At 34.4% G+C, this 19,298-nt stretch overlaps 2 protein-coding genes across 8 annotated transcripts in view; one reads left to right on the top strand and one right to left on the bottom strand.

Moving 5' to 3' along the window:
• The first annotated feature begins 427 nt into the window (after nt 1-427).
• ASTE1 (asteroid homolog 1) lies at nt 428-11,807 on the top strand. Its single transcript, XM_032237099.1, has 5 exons — nt 428-630; nt 3,014-4,350; nt 5,657-5,867; nt 7,795-7,990; nt 9,641-11,807. Exons 2-5 carry the CDS (start codon nt 3,034-3,036, stop codon nt 9,927-9,929), a joined length of 2,013 nt encoding a protein of 670 aa, XP_032092990.1. The 5' UTR covers nt 428-630; nt 3,014-3,033; the 3' UTR covers nt 9,930-11,807.
• The window catches only part of ATP2C1 (ATPase secretory pathway Ca2+ transporting 1), an 87,269-nt gene continuing 79,382 nt past the window's right edge, over nt 11,412-19,298 (bottom strand). For all 7 annotated transcript variants that reach the window (XM_032237090.1, XM_032237091.1, XM_032237094.1 and 4 more), the window contains 5 exons: nt 15,929-16,045; nt 15,242-15,389; nt 13,381-13,476; nt 13,030-13,171; nt 11,412-12,278 (listed from right to left, as the gene is read on the bottom strand). In XM_032237090.1, the coding sequence (XP_032092981.1) occupies nt 12,145-12,278; nt 13,030-13,171; nt 13,381-13,476; nt 15,242-15,389; nt 15,929-16,045 (637 nt within the window). In that variant the 3' untranslated portion in view covers nt 11,412-12,144. The remainder of the gene's footprint in view (nt 12,279-13,029; nt 13,172-13,380; nt 13,477-15,241; nt 15,390-15,928; nt 16,046-19,298) is intronic.

The raw sequence follows: 19,298 nt of genomic DNA, 5'->3' as shown, positions 1-19,298 counted from the left end.
ATCAATCTCCTTCTGTAATCTTTCCATTATTTTCATTGCTTTTTTATGCTGCTTCTGTTAAAATTACAGTATCATTTATACTAGCAGGCACAGACAGAGGATCCTAATGAAAGAGAATTATCTGTACCGCCAATAAAACTCCATGGACGAGGGAACTGTTCAACAAACAAACAAAATTCGGGATGATTTAGGATCCTCGAGAATCACTACATATCTAAATATCAAATAAAAACACTTTGCGATAAGCAGGTCGGAAAAATATGGGATTCAAAGTAAATTCATTTACTTTGCCAGCAGTACCATACCATAGTGAGGGGGACGTTAGGATTATATCCTTCGCGTAGCCTCCCTCTCCCATTCCCCACAAACAACACCTGCCTTGTTCTCTTCTTCCAATAATGTTCGCCTTCTTCCGCTTCCTCAGTGTTTGGGTTTTGTTGCTAGGCGAAGGCGCGCTGTGGTGGGAGCAGCTATGCTTCCGTTTCCTGGCTGAGGAATTCTGGGAATTAAAATTCACACATCTTTCTCAACACACGGTACTGTACAGATTGGCGATGACGTAATACCGTGGGCCGCCTTATTTGCCGCTCCATTGTAAAAGGCGAGAGTTCAAGAATTGTTTGCGCGGAGGTACGTTGTCCAAGAGGTTAGAGGTGGCTCCGCCCACCACGGTCATCAGATGTTCGCCTCTCGGCGTCTTTAGAATTAAAGTGTTCGGTAATCCGGCGCCCAATATGTGTACTGGATCAAAACGTTAAATTAGAAACATGGGTCCGGCGGAATGTTTCCGATGTTGCTGGGAACAGAATTGCAAGATTTTCTTTGCTTGAAAACGTGCTGGGCAACTGGAAATTCAACAGAATTTCAAGTTCATGCCAAAGAAAACAATCTGCAAAACTTCACTCCGTTATGGAGCTGTACTGTAAAAATACAAGAGAATCCGCACAAAAAGCTATGGCTTATCTAAAGGAGGGGTTTAATTTTTAGTGTTAAGCTGATGACTTATTCAGATGTAAGGATAATTTTGATTTCCACTTTTGTTTTCAACCCCCATTCACCGGTCTGTTTCAAAACAGGCCCACAAGACAGAAAGCTAAGGGTTAACAGCGTTCATTCAGGGTTTGGTTGACTATATCCATTCATGTAGCCCAGACATACAGACACACATATTTCAGTTCCTTGAAAAAAAAAAGCTCACAACACTGATTTACCAACAGGTTGCATTTATTTTAAGAATTGTAATCTGTAATAAGTTTTGATGTGCTGGCAACTTCTTAGGGAATGGTGTTTTTAGTCATTTGGAAATTAGATCATGATTTAAACAAAATGCTTTTTCTGAAACTACCCTTGACAAAACATGAGTGGTGTTGGAATCAACTAGATTTTAGAAAGGCGGGAAGTTTGTGATTAGTTTATATGTAGCTGCTGAATTTTATTCGTTTATATTCTACCTTTGTTATTTTTACACATAACTCAAGATGGCAAACATCCAACACATTTTCCTCCTTTTATTTTGCTCTCAACAACTCTGTGAGGTGAATTGGGCTGAGAGAGAATGATTAAGCCAGCATCACTCAGCTGGCTTTCATGGCTAAGATGGGTCTTGAAGTCATTATTTTGTTTTCTCATCTGGTGCCTTAACTACTAGACCAAATTGTCTCACAATGTAAGGCAGCATTCTTCCCCACTTCCCTTTTAAATGGCCTCAATCACTTTTCCACCAGAGTTCCTTTTGGATGATGCTCCCTTGAGATTGCTATAGGTTATTTTTTTCCAAGGATGGGGATGGATACATCCTTAAGTAAAAATTCAGTAGTAAAAAAAATCTGCAGTGTTGCAGATAATCTAACAGTCATTAAATTGTGGACTGACTGTATTACTTTTCTCCTTCATTATAGTTTAACATCAAGCGCATATATGACTACTGCCTGCTTGGCCTAAGTAGACAGGTTTCTGTTCCAAGTAATTTATGAAATAATGTGGGATAAATAGAGGAGGGATGTGAAGGGTTTATATTTATTAAACCTTGCTATAGAATAGAATATGGGAACTATTTATAGCATGGCAGTAGACAACATTGTTTGGCTTCCCAAAGTAATTCTTAATATTTTGCTTTTGGAATAAAAAACCATGGAAATTACTCGTACCAGCTTTAAATCTAAGTATTTTTTTCTAGTGATTGATACATACAATAAACTTTCAGTTTAACATCTAATGAAGGGAAGGAGTGTCTGTTAGACCCAAACATCTGTTAAAGAAGAATGGGATTTTAGTCATATGTAAAATGGTGAATGGGATTTTTCACTAACCTAAGATGTCATTTATGTGTATTTCTAGTGAATCATTTCAAATGTTGCAATATTCAAATTCCAATGTTATAGATGTTTCTAATGGTAAAGTATAAAGTATATCAATGGAATTTTTCTTTTGTGTTTGCAAAAAATTAACAAGCACATTTTAAATTATGAAACATTGAGATTTTTTAAACACTTTTTGGGCCATTTACCCTGTTTTTATCAAACTAACTAGAGAAATCAAGAAATCCTGGGATTGCCACAAGCATATAAGAGCCCAGAAACTGTTAAGCATGCTTGAGGAAGCATCTGTATTTCTAGCCTGAAGGCCCAGTTCCTAATAGCTTCATGAAATTTTCCATAAAGATGGTTGCCAAAACATTTTTGCTGTGGTAATGGGGAGAAAGGACTCTGACACTGTTGGGCTCATTTTGATGTAATTAGACATGTGATGGGACCTTATTTCAAAAGGGGACAAATTTATACTTTTTTTTTTTTTTTGAAGACCAGTAGGTTACTCCCCAAATTAATAAATTTCAGTTGGCTTTATCCTTATAGCAACAAATCCATCCATGTATGTGAATTTTAGTCACTAATTCAATTGCTTTTTCACGGGTTCAAATACTTTTAACTGCAGTATCAAATAATTAATGTTGCCAAATTAATTCCACATTCTTGTGCTTTTTCTTTGAAAGATTCTTTTCTTTTCCTTTTAACAGGGGAACTCCAGCTAATAAGAATGGGCATTCATGGCCTAACAAGTTTTGTAGGGGAACATAGTGAATTCTTTGTTGATCTGCAGCTGAGAAACACAGATGTAATAATTGATGGAAATAATTTGTATCATCACCTTTATTTTGATTCAAATCTGGATATTCAGTATGGTGGAGATTATGATTCTTTTACAGATATTATACGTCAGTTTTTTCAGTCATTGGCTCTGTGCCACATACAGCCATATGTTGTGCTGGATGGAGGTAATGATGCATCTAATAAAAAACTTGCAACTTTAAAGCAACGAGCTGAGGAAAAGATCCAGGCAGCCCATTCACTTTCTCGTGGTGGTGGAGGAAGTGTATTGCCTTTGCTTGTCAGAGAGCTCTTCAAGCAGATTCTAACTGAACTACAAGTGCCCTTTGTACAATCATTTGCAGAGGCAGACAGGGATATTGTATCTCTAGCCAATCACTTGAGTTGCCCTGTGTTAACTTTAGATAGTGATTTTTGCATTTTTGACCTCCAATCAGGCTATTGTCCTCTAAATTATTTTCAGTGGAGAAATCTTTGTAAATGTAAAGACTCACAAGAATGCTACATCCCAACACGGTGTTTCTCATTACAAAGATTTTGTAGACATTTTAGCAATATGAACAAAACCCTGCTGCCTCTTTTTGCAGTAATGAGTGGCAATGACTACATAAATCTGCCAGCTATGGAAGTATTCTTTAGTAAACTAAACCTTCCTATAGAGAAATCCCGGCGGAAAAGTAGAAAGCATGGCCACATTCAGGGACTGCTGAACTGGTTATCTCATTTTGCTGATCTTTCTGAGGCAATGGAAAATGTATTGAAGTATTTTAAAAAGCATGAAAAAGACGACATACGACAGCTTCTCTCTTCTTTCATGAAAGAATATGAACCATCTAATGTCAATCTCAAAGATTTTTTCCAGAGTGGTATGTATGAATCTGAGGAAATGAAGAAATTAAAATTACCACAGTGGGTTGCAACACACTTAATTAAAGGACATCTAGCACCATTTATTAGTGACGCTCTTATATTAAAAAGAACCATCCTTCCTGTTCAAGTGGAGAATATGCAGAGAAATAGTGCTCATTCCATAACTCTGCCAATTAGACAAGTTATCTATTGGTTATTGTTGAACATTTCACCAAGTTCCCTTAGTCCCTCTTTGAACAAACAGCCAACTTCATTTCCTCCTGTCTTCTATGAATTTGATAGATTCCAAAAATCACTCAAGAAATCATCTGTTTGTGTAGCAGAATTGGCACAGAAATTTCCAGACAATCGGTATGCTTTGGCTACATTAAATGAGGTAAATAATTAAAATTATATACTTAAACATTTCCAATACAGAACACATATGAAACATACTGCGCAGATTAATAACTATCACTTGAAATCATTTTTAAAGTTAGATTTGACCTCTATAACTGAAAATACATATTGAAAAGCATGATCAATTCTGCTGATATTTAATGATGTTGATGCTTAATGCTGTAAGAGATAGCAAGCAGTTCTCTGGACTCTGATTCTTTTTTTAATCTATGGCTAGCAAAATAATATACATTTATGCTTTTCATATAAATTACACAACTTTTCAGAATTTATTCCACATTAAAGAAGCTAGGAAAAAATATTTTCCATGGTTGCAGAACATTTCTTAAGTATAAAATTTGGAATGTTCTTGCAAAAATTTATGTCACTGACTTATAAAAAGAGACATGTATTGTAATTAATGGATATATTAAATAAATGATATAATCAATTTTCTAGTAACCTGTGAGAAAGGCTTTCCATTAAAGCTTTTTCTTGATGTCTCTAAATAGTTTTCTTACAAAACCTTGACTGCAAAGGAATTCCTGTCACAAAATTTATAAAGAGATATCAGTGATAGTATTTTGCAATAAAAAAGAAAAAAAATCTTGTGGGACATCAAAGACTAAAGCTTTATTAAAGTAGATCTCAGTACATTTAATCAGAAGTACAGAGTTAACTCATTGTGGTTCAGCAGATAGGGTATACAAAGACAATTGTTTTGGGGGAATTACAGAAATGAATATTTTCAATAAAAATATTTTAACAGTTTTTGTACTAGGTTGTTTTTGCCATTTTTTTTTATACCAAAATTTTATGGGAGTCTAGCATTCCATAAATGCTAATGAATCTATTCTGTGTCTTTTATTGTCCTGAGAAATAGGTATATTTACATTTTACATTTTACATTTAAAAGAAGTAATGGGAAGATTGAAACAGTGACTTTGAAAATAATTTGATTGATATCTACACTGCAAAATGTATACAGAAGTTCCATTTATCTTTTGCTGATAACTGAACAATGCAGCAGGAGTCCTTATGGGATATGTATGACATAAAAGATAACAATATTTGGTGTGGGAAAAGAGATTGGGGGTAATTTACTAAGGCAGAATGTTTATTATTAATAATTCTCTCAACTCCCCAAAACAGGCGAAGTAGAAGAACTAATCATAATTAAGTATTAATTTTTCTCTAAAGAGCCTCACTGTGAACTGTAGATCTACTGAATAAAATTATAAGTTTAAAATTAAAATTACTTAGGAAACAGTATTTTTTATGAAAGCTTTATCATTTATTTGTAGGCACCCATCGCAGAGCGTCTTCTATTTTTTTTCGAGACGTTTGGAGTATCAGCCTGTGTCCTTGAACCAGTTCCTTGTTTGCTGCAACTCCCTATGGCTGCAACCTGTTACTGGACCAAGTTTTCAGAACCCAAAGTGACACTACAGCACATCAAGGCTTTACTACTTGGAGTAACATTTGGTGAATTAGATAAGATGTTGCACATTCCAGGTAGGTTTAGAGAGGATCAGGTTTATTTGACACATGAATTTTTCCAGTTATTTTAGCCAAAGGCTATAGTTCATTTGTTTCACTTTTGTTGGTATCTGATATATTTTAAGTAAAATTGTGAAATGCATGTTGAAGTTTTGTATTATGTAAGCAACTTCATATTAAAATACTTCATAGGAAGTTGGGCAAAACATTCAGCGTTATAAATATCCAATCCAACTTTTCCTTAGTGGTTACTGTTATAGAAATCATAAATTACTCTTCTAAGTAATATTCTATTTACTGCTCCTGTTTTTGTTTTTAATCATGGTCAGTTTACACCCTGGAACATGAAGGAATTTTCTTTCTGATCCAGATCAGCCAATCCTATTTCAGGATATCCAATATTCTAGGCTAATCATGTGAAACATTGATATGTCTCACATGATTAACCCATACGGTATGGTGAGGAATTGCAGGCTAGAAGCCAGCTGACTAAAAAAAAATGTTTTTACTTACTCTCCAAATAAAAATGTGGAAATCATTGTAGAAATTTAACATCTAATATTTAAAGCTGATGTAAGAATACTGAAGAATTTGATGTTTGTATCATGCATCTCATTAGAATTCTAAAGTATACCTCCACTTTGTAGGATGTGGACAACAGTATATTGTAGGGGTGTCAAACTTGCAGCCTGCAGCTGGATGCATCACGTACTGGCCATGCCCACCCCTGGTTTAGTGAAGGGGAAATAGTCACATTATGTCACATGTCAATGACATGGCGACATGAGTTTGACATCACTGGTATATTGGCTTGTAGGTAGTCAGTAAATTTGTCTAATTTATCTAGAATATGCTTGTAAAAACAAAACTTGTGTTGCAATTGTAGAATAATGGCTGAAGTACAAATAACCAGTATTATATCTTTAATATTAGGAAAGAAGTGTAAACATCATAGGAGTACTACTAAGGCTGGTAACCTGGTCCTCTGTCTTACCATGAAGCATTACGCGATAGCCTTCATTGACTAAATCAGTGATGGGTAGTGGAAATTAGTATATTCTGATCATCTAGTAATAGTAATAACCACAAGAGATGTTTATGAAGATTTAAGTTATAGTTATATCAAAAGTGATGTTTTTTTTTTAATTTTGAAAAAGCAACTGGACTGATTTTTGAGGAAAAACAAGACATCTTGTTTCCTATCCTGGAATACAACTGATGAAGCTTTCAGGATAGGAAGCAAAATGTCTTGGTTTTCCTCAAAAATCAGTCCAGTTGCTTTTTTAAAAAACAAACAAACAAAACACTTTTGATATAACCATAAAAGATATAAATTTGTGAATTTAAAAGGGAGATGATATATCCCATAAATGAAATCTGATCTGCAATTGAGTTGAGGACATGCATATTTAATTTTTGTATCATTGTTCTTAGTCCATGTGTACATTAATATCTGTGTGCATGTTGTCTGCTTAACAGAAGTAGTAGTAGATAAGAAAAAATCATCAATACTAAGGGGGAAAGAAAAATACAATTATTTAAAGTAAAGCAACTACAGCTTGGGTATAGTAAGTATAGTATAGCAAAAGGATTCTTTTCATAGCCTCCATGGGAAAAACTGTTTTGAGAAGGGATTTTAAACAGGATAATTATAGGATGTTATAGAAGCTGTTCATAAATAAAAATAAGGATTGGCTAAGTATTTTTCAGTAAAACATATTAGCAGTAAAAAAAAAAAACTTTTTCAAGCTTCCTTTGTTTTTGTAACACTATTCCAATATAAGGAGAGGTATCCAAATTTAAGATAGTAAATAAGGAAGGGCTATGATTTTGAGGTTCTAAAAATTTAGAAACGTTGGTATTCATTCTTACATAGTATGCATTCAATGAAAATAAAACCATTCAGTGTTCAGGAAATGTTTTTTTTTTCTTTTATATCTAGATCCTGAAACACCACATGCTGAGGTCAATAAAATTGTACATGACCAGTACTTGAAATGGAAAGAAAAGAAATCCCCAAAAGATTATTTGGAATTAGATGTTGCACACATTTTCTGTCAATGGCAGTGCTGCCTGCAAGCAGGATTGTATCTCAACCAGCTGCTTTGTAGACCTTTCCCTGAGCCAGATCTTACACGGTAGGTATTCCCAAAACATCCCATTAATAGGTGCTTATTCTAAAGGATGCTCCTCTAATTTCAATATAATATTAGAATGTGCATATAAAAATGTTATTCAGAAGTTGACTTTTTCCAAAAGTATAGTTGTAATTCATACTTTTTCCAAAAGTATAGTTGTAATTGCACATTTGTGGCATTGTACTGTTTCTGTATTTTTCAGATAGGTGGGGGGCATTTGATTAATAACTTCTAGCAGCAGCAATTCTTTCTATGATCACAAAACCAAAAATGCTATTATGTAAAGTTAAATATTTTCAGTAGCAAATTTGAAGACAACAGTATAAATAATTGAATTAAAAATACAGTATTCAACTACTATGGGGTCCTTGATGCTCTCTGAGCTTGGTTGTTTGTTTGCTTGCAGATGTTTCATTACTTGACTAAGTAACATCATCAGTTTCCCTGATGTAAGGTAATGAAATGTTTGCAAGCAAAAATGCAAATAAGCTCAGAGCGCACCAATGACTCTACAGTGCAACCCTGAGCTATAAATATTTGCTTCCATTTGCTAGAACTACTACTTGCCAACAATATCACTTTCTGATTTGTATATATTGCTAGTAGCATTTCAGCTTTTTTCAAAGATTGTTCATGTTTTGCTTTTGGGAAATCGATGATAATGAAAGTATTTTTAAACAACCTATTTTCTTTCTAATATTATATAATGCTATTATAAGCAACTGTTCAAGATTCAACATACAAGCATGCTTCTATATCTTATTTACAGATTTGCATTAAAAATTTCAGAATGTCAAGAGTAAATGTGGAGCACAATGGTTTGCTTCAATTCAAATAGTTGGCCCATACCCCATTGTGGTGCCATGGTTTAGTTTTTCAATTACAGGCAGATGTTTAGGTGCTTATTTCTTACCTAGATGTAATGGAATTTTCCCATATAAATTTTAAAAAGTCTGGGAGACAAGTCTCATTGTAAAATGTATAATATCTTTAGCTCTTTTTTTGAAACCTGACCTAAAAACAGGCCACTCTACTCCCCCTCTCTCAATGGTTGATGCTGCTGAATAGGGATGTTCAATACTCACTGATTTGGGATAATTTCTAAAATTCTGTTTTCACTTTGTCATTATGGGATACTGAGTGTACATTAATGAAGAAAAAAATGAATTTCAGCCACTGTAGAATCAGGCTGCAGCATAACAAAATTGACAAAAGTGAAGGGGATACTGAATACTTTCTGAATGCACTAGCATTTTCTCAAACAAGGTTTCCCAAACAAAGTTTTAATTATAGTGTTTATATAAAATCCAATTAGGGCACAGCAACTTCAAAGATCTTGGAAAGCTAAAACCAGCAAACCTGGCTAATTCTGGAATAGAACATCAATAGGAAATTCCAGAACTGGAAGATTGATTTGAAAAGTGTGAAACATCTCAGAAAAAAGCAGTAGTAAGCTACTTCCATATTATTATATAAAATGAAACTTTACAGGGATAGTCCATAGTATCACCATGAGTTCAACTTAATGCAAGGGAGTTTATTTCCGAGACAGATCTGAAAAGGCGTTTCTTTCATTGATTTGGTATGGTTTTTAACACCTAGCTCCAAGTTCTCCTATAGAAAACCACTTGTCTTTTTCATTTTTGACAGGCTTTATAATGGGACCCTTGTCCATAGGTTATATCAACAGCTTAAATCCAGTTCCACACCAGAGAACCTCCTCAGTACATCGCCAAAGATCTACAAGCTTTATTGCAGCATGATACAGATAGTAAAAGATTCAACACCACCAGGTTTCTTTCAGAAGAAATCAAAATCCCAAAGGAAAAAGAATAAGAAAATTATTAATAAATTGCCAGATACACAAGAAAGCACTATGGTGGACACTCTACCTTTCTGTAGTACTAACAGGTTTGCAACACTGGCAATAGAGAACTGAAAGCTCATTATTCCAGACTGGTTGTTGATATTTATCTGTCTTTGGGTTTGAGAAGTTATTTCTCAAAAGAATTAAAGAAGTAATGCTATTAAAATGGATTTATTCGTTTGGTAATTAAGGAACATGAAAAATCGCTGTATTGTTTCTAATAATGGATAATTTTTCAGAAGATATTTAAAAAAATAATCTTACTTTGGAAATGTTTTCTGAAAGATATTTCAAAGATGCTTACCTATTGTGCCATCTTTTTATTGTTTTGTTGCATGTGTATACATTTAAGGACATTATTTACCTTATTTATGTTGTAATACCATAGATATTTTGATTTTTTTGCTTTACATATCTTGTAAATCTTATTGAATTGCAAGGCTGCAATGGCATATGATAATGAAGAAATAGAGAAAAAAACAAAACCATTGCAAAAGAGAAACCTTAGCCTAGTGTAGGGAAAATTGAGGAAGCGATTGAAAGCAACTCTGTCATAATCACATTAAGTATACATTGATCTGAAGAATTATTTTGACAGGCTCTCAAGACTCTGTTACATTACTCTACTAGCAGTAAAGCTCTTTTCAGAAATCCAAGTGATACTTGTTTTCCGAATTTTACAGATTAAAAATGAATAAATAAAATATAGAAGTCTGCTTTTTAAAGGCTTTTAAAAAAAGATAAGAAATCTGAGTATCAAAAGACTGATGTGCAGGAAAGATTTATGAGGTTTAAAATTCCTCTGCTGAATAAAAGGAAATGTACAGTAATAGTAGTTTCTCTCAGCCATTTGCAGTTAATCAGGAAACAAACTCCACAAGCACTAGTGGAACTCTATTTGCAAGATAAAATAACAAACTTGTGCTATGGACAGAATTTCTCTCCTTTTTATACAGAAAAAAATCAAAGTAAGGTATTCCTAAATTGCTTGTTCACCTTCTCTCTTTCGGGGCTAAGCTGCTGTTTATGTAACCCTCTTGCATTCCCCCTTCAAGTTTACATTCATAGTCCTTTACTATGTCTCTGTAAAGTCAGATAATAAATCTGTCTCCGTGATCAAAAGAAGTATATCTGAGTAAAACCTACTGAATAACATTGATGTGAGTCAGTGTTGGGTTGCCATTTTTTTTACTACCGGTTTGGGTGCGCTCATGTGTGCGCATGCGCAGAAGCGGGCAGGTGGTGGAGCCTCCCGCTGCCGCTACTAAGGTTCACCTGATTCGGGCCGAATCAAGAGCAACCCATCTCTGATGTTAGTACACTATGGTGTTTATGTCCTACATTGGGGCCTCCCAAGATATTTGATTGGATGCTGTGAGAATAGAATGTGGAATGGATAAATTTTGGCCTAGAAAATCTTTAATTTGAAAGATAGGAGAGTAGGGGGACCACTGAAAAGCATGAGTTAGTAACTTTGATTAAGTAAAATATTTAGACTACCATGGAAGTGAAAACAATTTTGTGATCCAGTTCTACATAAAATACAATCACATATTTTAAGGAAAGCAAACATTTACTTGAAAATTGCAATATAGACTTTTCAGTCACAAAAAGAAAGAAAAGACAGTGATCTGACAGTTACATCCTGTGCAAAAAAGGATCGGGATACAAAAAGAAAAACCCATGGTACACAATGCAGAATAATGGAAATAAATACAGGAGCTGAAAAATGGCACTCTTGTAATTCAGTCTAGATAATTCAGTCTAGATCAGGGTTGTTAAACTTGCGGCCCACAGGCCAGATGCATCACGCACTGGCCACACCCACGCCTGATTTAGCAAAGGGGAAAAAAGTCCTGATACGTCACGAATCGCCACAAGTTTGACACCACCCCTAATCCAGATAAATGGAATACCTCAAATATTTCCATAATCAAATCCCATCACCTTTACCATAAAACATATTTCATCTAATTTTTATTTCTATAGACATACATCTGTTAAGAAAAAAAGGTGGGCCAAACTCTTGACATAGGTTTCCTTTTAAAGTAGTCTTTCTCATATTACAAAGTTCCATCAATCTGGAAAGTAAAATTACCTTTGAGGGGAAAAATTACCAAAATTGCATAATTTATTACTCCCTATCTGGAAGTTTAGAATTAAACAGTCTTTAATTTTACCAAAGTTTATTATCCTTCAGGGAGAAGGGTTTGTCAAAAGCCCTTTATATTGTTTCTCCCTTGTACATAAACAGCAGTTTCTAGTTAGGTAAAGAATGCAATGTGCATCATACATCGAGAAATGATCCCAAGTGTTGTGAACTACCATGCTTTTGGGTCTTCTCCCTGCTTTTTTCAACCTTCTTTATGATCTCTGATATTATACACACGGAAGAGGTAAGGCCCAGAAGAAACTGCAAATCTAAAAATAAATGAAAACATGGCTTTTCAATTCACCATTACAAGAAATAAGCTATAGATTGCCTACTTTTAAAATAACTTAAAGGACTGATATAACATTGGGGTTTTAACCTGGAAGGAATTACAATTTTTTCTTTAGGACTACTGAAAAGCTCAACATTATTTTTAATGTACATTTAATGATCATTTCAACAGTTTCCCCCCAAAATATCTATGTCCTGAGTCTAATAACAAGGTGGTCAGAGGAACAGATCAATGCTATTCTCAGAGCAAGCTAATTTTAATGAGTTATCACAAACTCATATTGCTGAACAGCCCAAAGAACAGAAGGAACATCATAACCTCCTGGTTTCCCATACAAGAATCCTCAGTTTGCATGCTTTATTCATTCCTATCCCTCAGATCCTAGTTTAAAATAAATCATAATTTGCTATTTTTTAGCTGAGCAATCTTCCTACAAATTATAAAAGAAAAACTGTGACATGAAGATATAAGAATGGATAAAGCTGTTCCCTCACTTTTAATTCCTATAATGCTGAATGTATAAGAGGAAAGAAAAAAATAACTTCAGGGAACAAATTCGGTAGGAGAGAAATGGGAAAAATATAATTAAAAAGGATAAAAAACAAGATTCTAATACTAAATATGATGCTTTATATACAGTTTTATACATGTTTGGATGCCTTACTAATACAACACATTAAAACTAAAACATTTCATTCTGAAAACCAAACTTAGCTATGTTCCCTTACCTGTTATGCTTAGACTTTCTGTCTGAAAAACTTTCTGAAGTGGAGGGAAATAGATTACCAGCAGCTGACCCATTATAGACCCAAGAACTGCATAACAGAACATCTTGTTGCTGCAAAGTCCAATTTCAAATACAGATTTAGTCTGGAAGTTAAAAAAAAGAAATTGCAATTATTTATTCCATAGTGAATTAAAAGCAAAATTCTTAGCAAACTAAATATAACAAAACATTTTTCTATTAACTGCATGGAAATGTGAGTTAACTATGGTCTTAAACATAGTACTGATTATTTATGTATCTTATATTTTTCAAAAAATATTACATAAAATTTTCAAATCAGATGAACACATACCTGAGATCTCGAACTCAATGCATTAAACATATCAAAAAATACAAAGCAAGTGAAAGTCATTGTTGTATCTCTGGGTGTTATAACATTGTCCCGTAGCTGCCAAAAAAAAAAGTCTTAATTTATAAATGTATAAAGTTCACTAATAGTTTATGAAAACATTTTGAATGTAAATTTTCCTCAAGATTTGAAATGTTAGTATCATAAAGAATATCTAATTTTGGGGACTTCCCACTTGGCTGATTTGGGAGCATAATACTACTAATAACTAACAATAATAATATGGTGATGATGATATCCATTTACTTTAAGTGCTTTGTGCAGCTGTTACAAGAATACTCTGATTTTCAGCTTTCCATGCTAAATTGTGCACCTGCTCAGTCCAGAAAGTGCTACTCCATCCAAAGTCAAAGATAAAGAATCATCTGATTATGTGTAAGTGTGTATGTCAAAATAGCCACTCTGTCTTGTCAGGATCCTTCCCATTCAGACCCTTAGAGCTTCTAGCACTGCCAGCATCATCACTGCATCTGTTAGTATAGCTAACAATTCAGAATCGGCCTTATAAGTCAACAAAGTATTCAGAGTTTATTTGACTAATTCCTCATTTTTTATTTCCATTTTCCCCCATTTTATTTTATCTATTCTTAGATTGAAATCAAAACATCTACATAGTGCAGAGTTTTGTTTAGTGTTGTTATACTACATAATAGCTATTTCAATATCATGCAATTATTTTTTTAAAAAATAGGCTATGAATCTATAAAATCTCAAAAAATTACATGCTGGTCTTTCTTAGGCCATATCCTTTAAAAAAAAATTCTGTCTTTAACTACCAAATGTACTAGCTGGCATTTGAATCTGATCGTTGTTATTTGAAGAGCTGCTAGAGATTCCTTTTTTAGAAGTTAATTATATATATATTTGTATGACACGATCCCTTATTATTTCAATATTAATTTTGAAAACCTCTCTTATCTTAGAAAACCAATATGCCATGGACATTTAAGGCTGTTATTTAAAAATCCAGAATCTATAGCTTTCTTGCTTGCACAGAACATATTACCATATTTTTTGGAGTATAAGACGCACCAGAGTATAAGATATGCCTTAGTTTTTCAGGAGAAAAATATGGGAAACAAAATTCTGCTTACCAGGCATTCATTATTATTACAACCCCAGAAAAGCAAGCAAACACAATATAATAAAATGATACTTTTTGCCATTTTTTTTCTTTCCCCAAGCGGAAAATTCTTAATAAACTTATCTAGATGTCTGGGCATTCAGCCAACAGCACTTCACACCTTGTAAAAATGTAACAAAGTTGAATCAACAAACCAGCCCAGTGTTTCCCTGAAGGAAACCATTGAGAATATTCAGATAGCTGATAGGAAAAATTCCTGCCTTGCCCTTAAAAGGATTATTCCGAAAAGAATATAAATCATGTAGTCACAGGAACACGCTGTCTTTCCCTTGAGAGGATTATCTCCCAAAAATAGAAACTGGACAAAAAGAAGTACCTCTTAAAGCAGTCTTCAAATATTTCGTAGTTGGCTTCTCCCAGCTGGAATGAACCTGGATTTTTTTCATATTCAAAGTGAGTAAAGCAGGCAAAGCACTGAAGCTTCACTCGTTAGCGCCTCATTAGGGGTGAAAAAAGCTTCCAAAAAGCTACATTCGGAGTATAAGATGCACACAAATTTTCACCCTTTTTGTGGGGGGGGAGTGCATCTTATACTCCGAAAAAATACAGTATATGGTTCTTTAGATCTCTCTCATAGCCTATATATTTTTATATTTGTATTTCCTGTCATATAAACAATATTGCAAGTAAATGTTAGTATTACAAACAGATGGTTCCTACCTCTCTCCAGAAGACAAATAGTGTTCCACATACAATAATTATAGATGAAACTAGAATTTTAATGATCAGATTTTTGGTCAAAATGCTGTCCTTAACATTTCGTGGAGGTTTTTGGATAACATCTTTATCTACAGGCTCAACACCAAGACTAAAAATTAAGAAAGCAAAAATTTTATAAATGCTTACCTTTATTAATATCATATAAATCAATTAATACGGAATTTGGTATAAACTTAAGTGTATGTGTATATTTTTCTATCAACTAATTAAAATAGGCTGAATCCAGACTAGATTAGTCACTGAAATTAATGAAATGTGAATGAACTATTCTGGTTTTAATCCAATTAACTTTTATCTGATACTACCTGCAAAATTTATTACTTATGTAATCTCACCATGTCAGTATTTCTTAAAAGCCATTTACCATTAGTAATTTAGTAATTTCCTTCAAATGTCCTGTAGTCTACTGGTGATATTAAAAAGCAGTCTTTTGAAAATGATACAGAAATAAATATTTAATGCACCAATTTTCAAATGCAGTCCTGACAGCTAAACCAAAAATTTGATATAACTGCCTTTTGAATGGAGGGAATTGTAAAAAGTTCAACTACAGACTGCAAATTATATAATAATTTTTTAAAAAATGCATTAGCTTCAATTATGCAACCCTGATACATTAAAAAATACCTTTGAGCTGGAGGCCCATCCATGATAATGTTGATCCATAAGATCTGCATAGCATTGAGAGGATTAGGAAAGTTCATTAATGTGGCCAATGAGATTAATGTCAATGCAGCTATACTCCTGTTGAAAAAAGTTATTTTAAACAGCTGTCAGCATAGCCAAAAAAAGGGAGGATGAGGGAGAATGTAGAACAGAAAAATATAATATAAATGAATAGCAAATAAATATACATAAACAATAAAAATCCAATTGCTTTAAAGCAGATCACATGTTATTTGGGGCAACATAAATTATAGCTTTCACATTCAGCAATTCAAAATTTAGTTTCCCCGCACTGAAATAAAGCCTATGATGGTTTTGTCTGCTTGATAAGAATATGCATTTTGTAACAATTGAAATAAACTGGACTTTTTCGTGTTTATAAGAAATCAAGGTTCCAGTAACAAAATATTCATGGTTTAGTTTACATAGTTTACATGTTAATATACTAACATGTACTAATTTCTATATGTATCAAATTTGAAGGCAATTCCAAACTTGGATATGCTTAAGAGAATCTCTCCCAAAACATTTTGATACATTATAACATACATGTTTTCCAACCTTGACAACCTCTACTGTAAATGCTTAGACTTTGACCTGCTTCCTGTGAAATTGTGTAAATTAAGTCCATATATCTAGAAGTTGCGAAACAATGTTATATAATTTCAAAAGGATGTTTGGAAGCTGTAACATTTTACTTGATTCTTTTCTAGTCTAGGCAAATTATGGCCAACTTTTTAAAAGAGTTATTTTAAAAGTTGTGTTATGTTTGTATGTTGGAATCTATGCAATACTGTCAAAATGCAAAAAGTTTGCTTTATTTTTAGTCTTAATAATTACTACATTGATAACATGTTTATCTTGCCCTTTAGTCAAAAAAAATCTATGTATGCTCCTTTAGAAAAATCAGTGTAATTAAATATGTACCCTCAGGATCATAATAAATAAAACTCCAAAATGCAGAGAGAAGACAGTAATAAGAAAAGAAGAAAGGAAAAAAACATGATGGTCATGTCAATTGTCTTGAAGCATGAATCCATATTTATTTTATTTTCTGAGTCTATTCAGGTTTGCATTGCATCACAGCCTTTCCTTGAGTTCATTCACTTCTTTCCTTTATGTAATTGGGACGACTTCTCCCCCAGATGATTCCTCAGAAACTTTTTTGATACCGTGTTTCCCTGAAAATAAGACAGAGTCTTATTTTCTTTTGACTACTGAAATATGGTCTTGGCCTTATTATCAAGGGGTCTTATTATTTTGGGGGGTGCAGGAGGTCACTTCCCCCACTCACGGGCCTGTCCTCCCCCGCTTGCGCACCTCCCAGTTCTCACATTGATGTGCACCCACCACCAGCACCTGCATGGACCCCACGGCCTGGACCAGCTCTCTTCAGGGTCAGGGCCACCACTGCTGCCACCATCTGAGGAAGGCTTCTTCTGAGGCTTCCAAACCCTGGAAGTTTGCTGCTGAATCTTCCGGGAGCTGGGGCAGAGTGTCTTCCGGCAGTGGCTGTTCTGAGAGTGCCCTTCCTGCTCTATGGTTCTGCCCCAGCTGCTGGAAGATCCTGGCTCCCGGAAGACTTGGCAACAGACTTCCGGAGTTTGGAAGCACAGAAGAAGCCATCTTCAGTGCTGGGATGGTGGCAGCAGCGGCAGCCCTGCAGAGAGAACTGGGCCAGGTTGTGGAGAGGACTGGGAGGAACACAAGCAGGGGGAACATGTACTTGTGCATCCCCCCCCCTCCAGTCAGACAGAGCACCACTCACTGACCCAGCAACATCCTGAAGGCACCAAGCCACACGAACGCTGGTTCCCCCCCCCCCCACTGCTCATGTGGCTTGATGCCTTCAGGTTGGTGAATGCTGTTCTGCCAGGCTGAAGGGGGTGCTTGTCCACTGGACTTATTTTCAGGGGAGAGTGCATATTTTTGCCCACCCCAAAAATCTGGCATGGCTTTATTTTCAGGATATATCATATTTTCAGGGAAACATGGTAGCATTTAAGGAAGGGTCAATACAAACAGATGACTCACAGCAGTTTACTAAATTATTTTCCAACATACACCCATCTCTGCTTTCTTTAACGCTTATCAAGCATGAATAGTACTGTGCTTTTTCTAATATGAACACATGTCTATATCAGAATTGAAACAATAAAGCTAATGCAGCAGAGGGAATGAGAGGTATCATAGATATAAGTCAAGTTACATAGTAAGTTTCAAGACAGATATGATGGTAGGGTTTTTTTTCCATTCTCTAAATTCTGAGGTTACATTTAGTACCTATAATTAATAAATCATCTAGCAGGAACAATTTGTTATAAATAGAACACTGCTCCTTTTTATATAAAAGCATCAATTAATATTCAGAGAGTAATATTATAGAGCTGCAAAAACAAGCTGAAATCTATTGTAATTTCAAATTAATACATCTACTGTAGCAAAATCTTTCTTGTATCAGATGGATGAACATATATCACAAAATAAATGTTAAGTCTTCAAGGAGTTATATCTACCGTATTTTTCGGAGTATACAATGCACATTTTTTCCTCAAAAAAGAGGCTGAAAATCTGGGTGAGTCTTATACACTGAATACAGCATTTTTTGCCTCCTGAAACCCCGCCCCCTTCACCAAAATGGTCCATTTTTTGCTCAATTTTACCCCCCCCCCAGCCCCCAAGAGCACTCTATAAGCTTTCTAGAGGCTATCCATGCCCTTTTTAAAATGTTTTTTGCTCGTTTTGCTCCCCACCTCCTACAGGCTATTCATGCCTTTTTTTGAAAGAAAAAAAAAACAGGCCGTTTTTGCGATGTTTGCAGAGTGCAAAAAAAAAATTTTTTTTTAATTTGCCTCTTCAAAACCTTGGTGCGTCTTACACTCCGAAAAATACGGTACGGTACCTCAAGCAAAATATCTAGTTTTACTGTTTTCTGTCATTTTAAGAACAATGCATAAGCAATAGGACGTGAAAAGAGCTTCATGAAAACATCTGAGTTTATTAAGTTTCATATCACGCAGTTATCATGTAATAGGACCAACCATTCTTACACAGAAGTGAAAGTACTTTCACAGGGCCTTATAAGCCCTGTTCCTATTGAGTTCATTTGCTACAATGTGGGGAAAATGCATACCTTATCAAATAAACAAAACTATCCAAATCTATGATTAAAAGCTGAAAAATCTACTGCATATCTGTTTTATCAATCCAACATTTATTTATAGAAATACATAATTTATATCTGATTATTCATGCAGTTTAAATATAGGCTGCAAAGATTGAAGTTTTACATTTTGTTCAAAATCTTATGTGAATAACTTATATATAGATT

This window comes from Thamnophis elegans, chromosome Z (assembly GCF_009769535.1).
Source record: "Thamnophis elegans isolate rThaEle1 chromosome Z, rThaEle1.pri, whole genome shotgun sequence".
Taxonomy (NCBI): domain Eukaryota; kingdom Metazoa; phylum Chordata; class Lepidosauria; order Squamata; family Colubridae; genus Thamnophis; species Thamnophis elegans.
Note: the sequence above shows the minus strand (reverse complement) of the source record. Positions and strands in the feature narration are given on the sequence as shown.

Coding starts and splice junctions, on each gene's coding strand:
- ASTE1 (XM_032237099.1), top strand. CDS start 3,034: ATGGGCATTCATGGCCTAACAAGTTTTGTAGGGGAACATAGTGAATTC. Junction 5,868..7,794: donor TAAGATGTTGCACATTCCAG/GTAGGTTTAGAG, acceptor TTTTATATCTAG/ATCCTGAAACACCACATGCT. Junction 7,991..9,640: donor CCTGAGCCAGATCTTACACG/GTAGGTATTCCC, acceptor CATTTTTGACAG/GCTTTATAATGGGACCCTTG.